The sequence below is a fragment of the Hemibagrus wyckioides genome, linkage group LG08 (assembly GCF_019097595.1).
Source record: "Hemibagrus wyckioides isolate EC202008001 linkage group LG08, SWU_Hwy_1.0, whole genome shotgun sequence".
Classification (NCBI taxonomy): domain Eukaryota; kingdom Metazoa; phylum Chordata; class Actinopteri; order Siluriformes; family Bagridae; genus Hemibagrus; species Hemibagrus wyckioides.
Genome location: NC_080717.1, coordinates 27,024,809 through 27,037,810, shown reverse-complemented (window position 1 = coordinate 27,037,810; position 13,002 = coordinate 27,024,809). Strand labels below are relative to the sequence as shown.

The 13,002-nt window shown below is 36.1% G+C and overlaps 1 protein-coding gene across 1 annotated transcript; it reads right to left on the bottom strand.

The window, feature by feature from the left end:
* Nucleotides 1-187: 187 nt before the first annotated feature.
* Nucleotides 188-6,220, bottom strand: LOC131358365 (NADH-cytochrome b5 reductase 2). Its single transcript, XM_058398097.1, has 9 exons — nt 6,127-6,220; nt 5,253-5,411; nt 3,854-3,926; nt 3,419-3,525; nt 2,179-2,308; nt 1,883-1,966; nt 1,697-1,782; nt 585-684; nt 188-360 (listed from the first exon to the last, which is right to left on the bottom strand). Exons 1-9 carry the CDS (start codon nt 6,139-6,141, stop codon nt 188-190), a joined length of 927 nt encoding a protein of 308 aa, XP_058254080.1. The 5' UTR covers nt 6,142-6,220.
* Between the last annotated feature and the right edge of the window lie 6,782 nt (nt 6,221-13,002).

Sequence of the window (13,002 nt, the reverse complement as noted above, 5' to 3'; positions counted from 1 at the left end):
TCGACAGAGTTGTTGTTATATAAAGTTAATATAGGTTAAGATTAACACAGAAATGCCCCCATTTGATTCATGTATTTATTTTTGTATGTACAATACAGACATTCTTGAATATTATATCCAACACGGTGGCCTCATTGGTGTAATAAAATGAATTTTACAAACGCATCTGATGACGTAAGTGTGTGTGTTAGTATGTGAAGGTGTTTTGTGGGTCGTAGCCGAGTTTGGTGAGGTTCGGCAGGCACGCGTTCTGGATCATCGGGGGCGGGCCACACATCACGATCAGCACGTCATTGGCTGGAGGAGGAAGGTGAGCTTTCATCATTGAAACGTCTACAAATCCTGTGCTGTACTTCCAACCTGGGTCATCAACAGAAACAAGAACACTGAGATACTAAAGGTCCTTTTGACAAAGAGAGGTTATATAGTGTATGTCTGGTTATATCTGGTATATCTGATGAACTCTTTCAGCCGATTCTTTGTCCATGTCAACAGATGGGCCGCAGCCAATCATCTTCCACCTACAGAGTGAACCTTATAAACTGGCCAGCTATAGAACACATTTGTGATGCTTGTGTTTTTACCTTGAGGAGGTCGATCTAGCGTGTACCACAGGTGGAGTTTATCTGGGTGATTCTTCTCAAATTCTTCCAGTTCCTTCCTTAACAAAATGTCCTTGTCTGTCTGTGAACAAAACATTGTCACGGAATAAAAAAGAGTGAGCACAGCTTTCATATATAGAGAAGCTTCATGTAAGTGTTGGTGTTGGCTGTAGCATCCTAGGATATAGAGTATAAGCTGATAATTACAGAAAATTTGTAAAAATAAATAAATAAATAAATAAATAAATAAATAAATAAATAAATAAATAAATAAATAAATAGTAATAATAATAATAATAATAATAATAATAATAATAATAATAATAATAATAAATAATGAAATGAAATTAAATGAAATTAAATGTGTTGCTCATTAACAGTCTATACCAAACCTTCTTATTGTGTTTGTTTGCCTATTTCTGTCCTTGCTCCTGTGTTTCTATTTGTTTTTATTTAGTATATTTGTTTGCTTATGTCCTAACCTGTGCCTGTCCCTGACCTTGATTTTGCCTCACTTTTGGATCTATCTGCCTTAATAACTGCTTTATCTGCAATTGATCCTCTCATCTTCCCTTACCTGACACGGTGCTGATGATCCTGGTACAGGAAATAAAATCTACTTCAAGCCATTTCTTTACAGCAAATAAGACAATGTGGATGGCAAAAATTGGCATTGTTTTTTATTCCCTATTACCACATTTGTACTGGGTTTATCATATATGTATATAAACCACAGTTACAATGACGTGCCATGCTAAAATCATGGTATTAAAATCAGAGCTTGAACTTTTCAAGCTATAGTGTTGCTTAGTAACACCGTAATAAACTATTGTGTTTTCATATGGGTTAATTACAGTGGCCGAGAAGTGCGTAACAAAATAACAAACCCCAAAACAAAATAACAAACCCAAAAAACAAAATAACAAATCAGAAAACAAAATAACAAACCCAAAAAACAAAATAACAAATCAGAAAACAAAATAACAAACTCAAAACACAAAATGCAAAAACAAATCCGACAGACCAGAAAAGGTAGGTATATTTTGCAAATGGAATTCTTATTACTAATTGGACCTCACTCGAGTGTGACTTACCTGGTTGGCAAAAATAAGTGTGCACTTGGTATCGTCTGTAGGATCCGCTGTGATTGTGCGGATAAGCTGCAGCATTGGAGTGACCCCTGTATAGACACGACCAGCAGCAAGACCAACAATCAGATACAGTATAACCCGAGTCTTTATGTATTCACAGTTTGAAGAGATGTGTGTATATGTATTGACCCGTGCCACCAGCGATCATTCCCACATGTTTAAACTTCCTCAGCTTGGCATCAGACTTTTTATCAGGCCTTATAGCAAAGCGACCTTAAACAGAAATAACATAACACTGAGAATTCAGTTCACTCTCACAATATACTCTGGTTGCAGATATTTATTGTAGACGCTTTAATCAATGCTGCCCTCTGTTGGTTATAAATTACAGTGAGCAGTTACACATATTCTCATTTCAGTTCATTGACCTTTATCATTTTTTCTTTCATTCTTCTAGCACTGTATTACTCTTTGACCTTCCTTACCGTTGCCGTTGTACACCAGAAGACCGTTTGGCCCTCGGAAGTCCATGGTGTCTCCAATCTTCATATCGTTCAGGTATTGAGACATTTTGCCTCCTTCAGGGTAGTTTGGGTGTGTGTGTTTGAAATATACCTAGTTAAAAAAGAACAGAACACAACGTAAGTTAGTAAGCTGCACTTCAAAGTCTAATCAAAATGATTAAGTAAGGGTCAACCAAGTAGATTAAATTAAATAAAATTAAATTAAATTAACAAATACAATTAAATAAACAAATAAAAATAAAATAAAATAAAATAAAATTAATTGTATTAAAATAAAGTAAAATAAACAGAAAATAACAGACACCAGATCTGTGAGGGTGTCACTCTGTGTAATCACATGATAAGATGCATAAATCTATAGTCTGGGCTAGACAGAAATCAGCCCAAGTCTTGCTTATTAATGCCATATTTTTCTTAAGTTGGTGCTTTTTCTTAGACAACATGGGTTCTGAAAATGAATGTTTGTTTTTATTTCCATATAGCCCAGTTATACCAGCCCTTCATACTTAAACAGCCCTTACCCGTCGAGGCATGGACTCCACTAGATCCCTGAAGGTGTGCTGTGGTGTCTGGCACCAAGAGCAGCAGATCCTTTAAGTCCTGAAAGTAAGCCTCCATGGGTCCCACATTGCAACTTACAGGACTTAAAGTATACTTTTGATAGATACTGACCACTGCAGACCGGGAACACCCCACAAGTGCTGCAGTTTTGGAGATGCTCTTATCCATTTACATTACATTCACATTTCTGACATTTGACAGACCCCCTTATCCAGAGCGACTTACAATTCATCTCATTCTTTTTATACATCTGAGCAATAGAGGGTTAAGGGCCTTGCTCAGGGACCCAGCAGTGACAGCTTGGTGGACCTGGGATTCAAAATCACAACTTTCTAATCAGTAGTCCAACACCTTTACCGCTAAGCTATCACGTCCCTCATCCAGTGGTCTAGCCATCACAATTTGGCCCTTCATCAAATTCGCTCAAATCCTTACGCTTGTCCATTTTTCCTGCTTCTAACACACCAACTTTGAGGACAAAATGTTGACTTGCTGCCTAATATATCCCACCCACTAACAGGTGCCATGATGAGGAGATCATCAGTGTTATTTACTTCACCTCTCACTGCTCACAAAGTTATGGCTGATGGGTGTCTATAATATATGGGGTAAAATTCTGTATTTGTGGTTTACTTCCTACCTTTACGACCAGATCGACGTGTCCCTGGTCCTCATCACTGGAGACAGGAGTGTACGCTCGGATCACCAGATTCCCATTGATTTTGGCAGACAGGTAAACATGCTGACCTTTAAGGGTGAAAACATAAGCATTGATATCAATATAGCACCGGGGACATGAGCTAAAGCTAAATAACAATAGCTTAATACCAAGGAACATGACGCTAACGCTAAATAAATCTCTCAAACGTTAGCCAGCTATGCTAATAATGATACAAGCTACCTGCATGCTAACGGTGATGGCAGTGAAGCTGTTTGATGTTTAAAAGCTTCTGTATGGCTACAGATGTGATTATAGAGAAATGTAGGAAGTCAAAAGAATCAGGTGAAAGGAAAACAGACTGAAATAAAGTTAGATGCTGTTGAGATAAGAGTGAGATAACGTGGAGTTTCATACCGACTGGAAGCCCGAGGACATGAAGAGACGACGGGAGACCGAAGCGGAACCTCTTCGTGTCGTGTGTTATGTCCTGTGACGATTAACAAACCACAAAGTGGATCAAAACTAAAAACTGAATCAAACAAGTGACAAACATTTTATTTGGATTTGGTTCAATTATGATCAAGCTTCATTCAAAAATAAGTGGAAATATAATTTCTTTGTTACTGAATTGAACTATCTGTACTTTTACTTCAGGTTTTTTTTTTTTTCCTTTCTTTCATCTGATTATTTAGAAAATGCATCAATACATTCCTCTATTTGCAACTTTTTTTTAGCATAGGAAAGCTTACTGACTGCAAATTCATAAAAATCTCAGCTATGACACTGAAAATGAGACCTTATTTCTATCACAAGTAGCATTCAGCTAGTCTGTAGAGTTCTATAGTTATTAGCATGCTAGCTAATGTTTGAGAGATTACGAATAAAGCTGTTGTTAGCTTTAGCTAACATTTGTATATGTTAACTTGTCACTAGGTGATAGAGGCACAGACAGAGGTTAACATTGCTAGCAACAACAACATGTACATTAAGGCATCTTTATCTTTTTGTGATGCCTTTCTTTCATATTTTAAGTAACTTTCTGCTTTTCTAGTTTAAACTGAGTGAAGAATTTGAAGATTTCAAGAAACGTGAATCGTTTGCTCTATTTGCAGATCGTTTTAAACATTCGTTTCTAGAAGGATGGTGTCTATCAAACAAGGAAAATTTCAAAGCTGAAATAAAAACAGTCTAGATATCAGATTAATAATATTATAATTGCTTTATTGTGATATTGTAATAAGACCACTTTGATTATTTTGATATATAATTCAGGATCATTTAGCTTCACTAGAATTTTATTCCTCCCGCTTGCTAAATGTCAAATTATACTTTTCCAGTTGCAATGACTTTATCTACTCTAGTATACACCAATCAGGCATAACATTATGACCACCTGCCTAATATTGTGTTGGTCCCAAGATATTAGCAGCAGTTCCTTTAAGTCCGTGGCTTAAAGGATACTTTTGATAGATACTGACCACTGCAGACCGGGAACACCCCACAAGAGCTGCAGTTTTGGAGATGCTCTGATCCAGTGGTCTAGCCATCACAATTTGGCCCTTCATCAAACTCGCTCAAATCCTTACACTTGTCCATTTTTCCTCCTTCTAACATCAACTTTGAGGACAAAATGTTGACTTGCTGCCTAATATATCCCACCCACTAACAGGTGCCATGATGAGGAGATCATCAGTCTTATTCACTTCACCTCTCACTGATCATAATGTTATGGCTGATTGGTGTATGATTAAGAAAGACATTTATACCATGTTATAACAAGTATGATCATTTCAGCCATTTGAGTTAGTCTGACCTCCTTCTCTACGAGGGGCAGCTGGTATTTTACACTGGGATCCTGCAGAGTTTTGGGAAGCTTGCTGGCTTTTTTTCCACTTTCTGAAGTTCCTCCCTTCAGGATGAAGTAGAGGATGGTGAGTAACACTGCGATGAGTCCAATCAGCACGGGAAACATCTGCAACACATAAGTACACAATCATTTATCTCATACCAATTATGGTGCATACTTTAATGGTGGAAAAAATACAGGTTTAGTATACAAGGTTTGGATATTTGTTGATTTGTTGTGTGAAACAGATCATCATCAGGGTCTTATATCTCAGGATTTAAGGCATGATGAATTACAGAAGATGTCATGTGGCTCAGTTGTGTTTTAACAGGATTTTTCAAGCAAGATACTTCAGAAAAAAAGCATGAAGAGTTATAGCACATTTTACCATGTTAATATCTGGACCGTAAAAATGATAGATAGATTTAGATCTTTTAATTAACAATTTTAATAAAATTGTTGGCATTTATTTATTCTAAAATTTATATATAAATGACATCTGTTGCTTAAATTATAAACATCAAATATTAGTTTGGGATTATTTTCATATTATTATTAGTAATTCTGATGATAACTGTGTATGTGAATATCAAATAAATATAAATTTAGATTTTTTTAAAAAAATGTATTTTTTTCAAAAACCTATTTTCAGAATTTTTTATATTCCTGTAATTTTTTATATTCGTGAATATAAAAAATATACTTTATACAATATCAGACAACATTTATACAGCATTTCCTTCTGTGCTCATATCTGCAGCAGTCTGCCTAGGAGGGGTAATTACTCTCAAGTGAAGCTGAGAAAATTGAGAAGACTGTTATAAGGAAAGTGTGGTCTCACCAGAGTTTGCTCCATGTTGTCGTGTCTGATCTCTACACTGTGTGCATTTAGCTCTTCTTCATGCCTCACCACCACTCTGACCTTTGCACTAAAGCTATTTGAAAAGGGAGAGTAAAGGTAAGATGGGCAGAGACAACGTGCTCTGTCCAATCCCAGCACAGCACTCGTGGTGCTTTCATGCCTCGGCCAATGGCGGTTGATTATTTGAGTGAGCGAGCTGGGAATGGGAATGGTGTGGGATCACCCCACTGCCTCATTCTGTAGAGACAAGGCAGTGAGGGAAGGTCACTGCTTGTGTATAGACCTAAGGGAAGTAGGTTTTGCATTTTTTGTGGAATGTGTGGAATACAGTAGCCATGATTTTCTTTTTAATGTTTAAATATGCAGCATGCGTGATTGATGTTAGTTGATCTTATGCGTGATTGATGATTAGGGATTATTCGTTTATACACAGATCAGGCATAACATTGTGGCCACCTGCCTAACATTATGTTGCACTGTGTCCTGCACTGTGTATTCTGACACCTTTCTATAAGAACCAGCATTAACTTCTTCAGCAATTTGAGCAACAGTAGCTCGTTATCTCATTTAATACAACTGAGTAATTAAGGGTTAAGGACCTTGCTCAAGGGCCCGGCAGTGGCAGCTTGGTGGACCTGGGATTTGAACTCAGTATTCAGCATCAGTAGTTTCAAGTTTGTGCGCAAAAGGGCTTTTCACACCCGGGTTATCGTCATTCTAAACATGGCTTTGAACCCCGGGTAAAGGGAACATTTCACGCTCTTTAATTTAGAAGCAAGGTTATGAAACACAGCTTTTTCTCCAGGAGTTATGAAACTCGGCTCTGAAGCAGGATCAGCGAGGCTTAACTCCACGTTGAGGTGCTAAATGTGTACAGTGTGAAACAGTGTGAGATGGTACGTCTAATTGCTTAGCAACAGACACCCAATCAAAAACTGAGCAACGGCTCTGTGCCTCGTATTACGAGAAAACCAGGACGAAGTAGGACTTAATAAAAACGGCTCGGTACCGTCAGACGGCAAAACACTGGACATCACGGAAGTGTGTGTCATGGTGAATGGGAAATACGTTAAAGCACAAAACAAGCTGTATTTATCCAGTCATGGTTGCTAATGACGCAAATATGCCTGGGTTTAGGAGTGTCAGAAAGGTCAGATTATGTATAGCCAGGATTAATTGTTAACTCCAGATAAAGCCATTTAAAAAAAAAATAGCGATTTACTTTAAACATTGTAAATATAATATCTCCAAAGGTGCTGTAGTGGGAAAAATTGCACACACAGTGCAAAGGACAGATCAGAGTCTGATTATCCGACAGTCAGAGTCCAGTGCAAATGTGAGCGAGAGATGATAAGTGCAGTGCAGGAAAGATAGAGAGGGCTGTGCTGGTGGTGGTGTTATTGGTCTGATGGCCTGCAAGAAGAAGCCTCAGCCTGCTGGTGTGGGATCTGATGCCACGTTACCATCTGCCTGATGACGCTATATTGCAGACGTTCACACACTCATTTACATCTCCACTAAATCCACTTACTGAGATGTTTTAGGAGATTGGAGGAAACTGGAGAACCTGGGAGAGCTTTAATAACACACACAGGAAGTAACAAGACTTCATGGAACTACAGACCATAGAGCTGTGAGAAACGTTTCCCACTACACCAGAGAAGAAAATATGGAAATAGAGTTAAACATGTATCGAATACATGTCATATTAAATCATAAAATTCATCATTAAACTCGTTCCAGGAGCTGAAGAGGAGTCTCGTGTCTGCTTTCTCTCAGTGCCACCTGCAAGATTGTGTGTAATACATCACATCACGCAAGTCTGGAAAAAGGTAAACTGAATTAAACATGAAAAGCTGGTACCAGATTTCTGAGACATGACCCAGCTGTGTGGATTAGACCTGAGGAAGGAATATATATATATATATATATATATATATATAGGTCCACTTAAATGGACCTTTATAAATAATATAAATATTATTTATAAAGGTCCACTTTATAAATAATGAAGTCCATTATAGAGACTTTAAATAGATTATATACACCACAGCATATGCATGGAGTTTATTGTACAGTCTCCACATAAATAAATCAGGGGTAAAGCAGAGAAAAGAAAAATAATTAAAAAATGAAGACTAAGATGAACCTGTCTACAGATTTAGAGCAGTTTCCTCTGGGAACCCTCTGTTAAAGGTTCCAGCATTATGTTTGTTTTTAAAGCTTCAGTTGGCAGAAATGTTTTTTTTTTTGTTTCCCAAAAAGACAAAGACAAATTTTCTTACTGTGTTTTTTAGTCTGTTTTTTTTTGTTTGTTTGTTTGTTTGTTTTTATTATGTGAATTTTGTGGTCTTGTTAATCATTTTCAATTTTGCTTTATTTTTTATTCTGTCAAAATGCTTGATTTTAAGATTTTTTGTGTTTGTTTGTTTGTTTGTTTGTTTGTTTGTTTGTTTGTTTGTTTATGCCTAAAACTAGTTGAATAGGCAAAATTGCAAGCACAGGATATTCTTCTTTTAAACTCCTACCAGTGAAGACACATATCTAATGACCTAATCTATCTATCTATCTATCTATCTATCTATCTATCTATCTATCTATCTATCTATCTATCTATCTATCTATCTATCTATCTATCTATCTGTCTGTCTGTCTGTCTATCTATCTGTCTGTCTGTTCATTGGTCTGTGTGTCTATCTATCTGTCTATCTATCTATCTATCTATCTATCTATCTATCTATCTATCTATCTATCTATCTATCTATCTATCTGTCTGTCTGTCTATCTATCTGTCTGTCTGTTCATTGGTCTGTGTGTCTATCTATCTATCTATCTATCTATCTATCTATCTATCTATCTATCTATCTATCTATCTATCTGTCTGTCTGTCTGTCTATCTATCTGTCTGTCTGTTCATTGGTCTGTGTGTCTATCTATCTATCTATCTATCTATCTATCTATCTATCTATCTATCTGTCTGTCTGTCTGTCTATCTATCTGTCTGTCTGTTCATTGGTCTGTGTGTCTATCTATCTATCTATCTATCTATCTATCTATCTATCTATCTATCTATCTATCTATCTATCTATCTATCTATCTGTCTGTCTGTCTGTCTATCTATCTGTCTGTCTGTTCATTGGTCTGTGTGTCTATCTATCTATCTATCTATCTATCTATCTATCTATCTGTCTGTCTGTCTGTCTGTTCATCTGTCTGTGTGTCTGTCTGTCTATCTATCTATCTATCTATCTATCTATCTATCTATCTATCTATCTATCTGTTTGTCTGTCTGTCTATCTATCTATATACCTGTCTGTCTATCTGTCTGTCTATCTATATACCTGTCTGTCTGTCTGTCTATCTATCTATCTATCTATCTATCTATCTATCTATCTATCTATCTATCTATCTGTCTGTCTGTCTGTCTGTCTATCTATATACCTGTCTGTCTGTCTGTCTGTCTATCTATCTATCTATCTATCTATCTATCTATCTATCTATCTATCTATCTGTCTGTCTGTCTGTCTGTCTATCTATATACCTGTCTGTCTATCTGTCTGTCTGTCTGTCTGTCTGTCTGTCTAACTGAATGCATCTCATGATGATGTCACACGCAGCGTCTCGGCTCAAATCCCTGGAGAATCTCCGGCCATTTTGAAAAAGAACATTCTCAGAATATCTAGGCCTGTTGCTTGATTTCGAGATCATTCCTCTATAACTAGTAGTGACAGATTATCATCTTTTTTCTATCGCATCATTTTGGTCTTTAATTACCGAAAGTTAAAGGTCATCCAGAAGTGATTTTTTTTTTTGATTGTGTAGTACAGGCTGCAAAAAAATTATATATTCATACTGCATAGTAATATTCCATTACAGCATGCAGCTATTAAAAATAATAATAATAATAATGCTCAGAAAGAATAATTAATATGACCACTAGGGGGCAGTGTAAGTGCATAGATTCTCACTCTAGCGAATCAACAGCTGTTGTCTACAGAAAGTGGGAAATGCTGTGAAGCCTAGAAATCAGAATTCAGGAAATTTAATGAAAGAATTTTTTTTAGATATTAGAATTTAAATGAAGAATTTTAGATATTTTCTCTATTTAGTCATGACCCAAAGCATAGAGATGAATATCCATTACACTTATGCAATGCACTGCAGTAAATAAATATTATAACTATGCATCTAGAACAGTCGCCTTCAAAACATTTTTTATCGCTGAAAGTCACAAACCGTTTTTTATGAACAGTAATATTAGATTTATTATCTTATATTGTAGTAATTGACCTGTTTTACTGGCCACTTGAAATTAAAGTTTAGTCCAAACCTCACCAACACGTCAGTCTATAAATCCTCTAAACATGGTGGAATGTCCAGGAACTACAGGAAATACATGAAATACAGATGTGGCATTAAAAAAATGCGCGCTTTTCTCCGCGACACGCCGCGATTCCGCCCGCAGTGTGCCGCGAGATTCTGCAAGTCGGCGCTTTAGTATTTAAATGCATGTGTTGTACTTCACAGGATTTCCACTAGGTGGCACATGGTACAACTCTGGCCAGAGCACATTATACAGTATAATCACTCAAAGTTTGCTGTGTAGTCTTCATACTATTGTTAAATACGCTTGTAATTTATCACGTTACATTAAAAAATGTCCAATAAATTTGCTAACTGCACATGTAATATAGTGATTGTGAGAAAACATCCACAATAAATTCTGAAAGAAATAGACACAGTTCTTATCTATCTATCTATCTATCTATCTATCTATCTATCTATCTATCTATCTATCTATCTATCTATCTATCTATCTATCTATCTATATATATACTTTAATACATATATAATAATATTTACATTTTAAATGAATATGTATAAATTTACCCGTGACTGTGTGAGTGTAAAGCTGTGAAGTATTTTTATGTGTTTTGTAAATACTTCATTGCGCTGGTGTTTTCCTGCCATCTGCGCATGACTGTTTTTGTTCAACTTTAAAGATGCCTGTGCAAAGATAAAAATTAAAATGGAAAACATCTTGAGATTAAAGTCATTATAATGCAAAATTGAACTGGTAGTTATTCCAGAAAAAAAGTCAAACTAAATAAAATTGTGACAAAATTGTGCGAATAAAGTTAACACTATGAGACTAAAGTAAAAATCACGAGATTCGTAGCAATACGGGATTAAATTCGTAATATTTTGAGAATAATGTCATTATTTACATTAACGAGTGATGAATATTAGGCCTACTTGTGTATAGTGAAATTAATGTATTAATAAAACTACTTTGCATTAAGCTACGTTGAGAATACGCATAAAAGTGAAACTTTACTTTACTACCTGTTTTAATAATAAGGTAGGTATAACTTATCTGCTTTGAACATCTGCTTGTTCACATTACTCCAAACACGCTGATGTATATGGCATTATAAATAAAACATTACAACTTAATCCCTATAGTTAGACCCTGTAGTAATCCCTATGAGTTTAATACTGTTATTTTAACTATAGGAAGTTCTAATAAAAAGTCTAAAAATGTCTTGTAGACATTTAAGTAATGTTCATGAAATCAATCTGTACTGAGGAATTTAACCCTTTTTACGCCAGCGCTCCTTTCAGACGGCAGAATGGAAATGGACTTAAGGGACATTTCCAAGCAGTATAAATAAATGAATGATGTTCAGGCTGTGAGTCTGATCTAAAATGAGTCTGTCGGCTTTCAGTGTGTTTTAGACGTGTGTTTTTCCCTCTGTTGGAGAACCTTACACAGAATTTTACTGGTTGAAGATGAAATCTGAGCTGCTTTTTAGATGAACAAGCACTAGGAGAACATCTCAGAGAGCAGAAATGGGTTTGATTTCAACATTTACTTTGAAGATACAAACATTTGTGTGGGAAAAAATGAACCGTTTTGTTTATTTGGAACTTTTTTATACATATATTAACCTCTAGTAGGCTAGATAGAAACAGAAATCCTTCTGAAAGTCCTGAGTGTCTACTTTCATATGAGCTTCATATTAACCACCACTGTGGAGTGGAACATGACAAAGACATTTAATCATCAACATGGACACAACAACAACAGGAGCAAACTCCGGCCTCCGGAAGAAATAAAAAAGAGCTAAATTATAGCTAAAGTGGCTGGTAAACCTTCCTTGAGAATTCCCTGAATCTTCCGAGACATGTTCCATCTCCGGCTCTTTATAAGGAGTAAGGCTTCAGGAAATACTAACATTTCTAAGAACAATCCAAGGTTTTGTATATGTTTTGTATATTAATATTGGTCACTTGTAGATGGTCGGTTGCTTTCTTTCTTTCCAGGAAAGTGGATAGGAATTTTCTAGAGGTTGTATGAGGAACACTGAAATCATATCTCCTACTTTTTGTTGAATTTCCCTCCGTGGGATAATGTTGCATCAGAGTGTTAGATTTTTGTGGGTTATAAATGTGAGTGTCGGTATTTATGCCATAAATCTCAGATTGTTCATCACCACGTAGCTCCCAACCTTCTTAACACGACACACTACAGGTGTATTTATTATTTGTAAGGCTCTTGTATGTTGTTGTTGTTGTTGTTGTTTTTTAGATTAGATTTAACTTTATTGTCATTACACGTTGGTACAAGGCAACGAAATGCAGTATGTTGAGGTTCTGGTAAGTTATAAGCTCATATTTTGAGTGTGTGTTTCAAATAAATCAGCTAACAGAGGTATGTCATGTTGTAAATGTAAAAGAGGTAAATTCACACACACACACACACACACACACAAACAGGTACCGCACAAACAGGTTTCTGTGTTTAACTTAAATATACTCTGCTGTTAAGTGTTCTCTCAGAGGCTGTTGGGT

Coding starts and splice junctions, on each gene's coding strand:
- LOC131358365 (XM_058398097.1), bottom strand. Junction 2,309..3,418: donor ACGTCGATCTGGTCGTAAAG/GTAGGAAGTAAA, acceptor TTTTTTAACTAG/GTATATTTCAAACACACACA. Junction 1,783..1,882: donor AATGATCGCTGGTGGCACGG/GTCAATACATAT, acceptor GTGTCTATACAG/GGGTCACTCCAATGCTGCAG.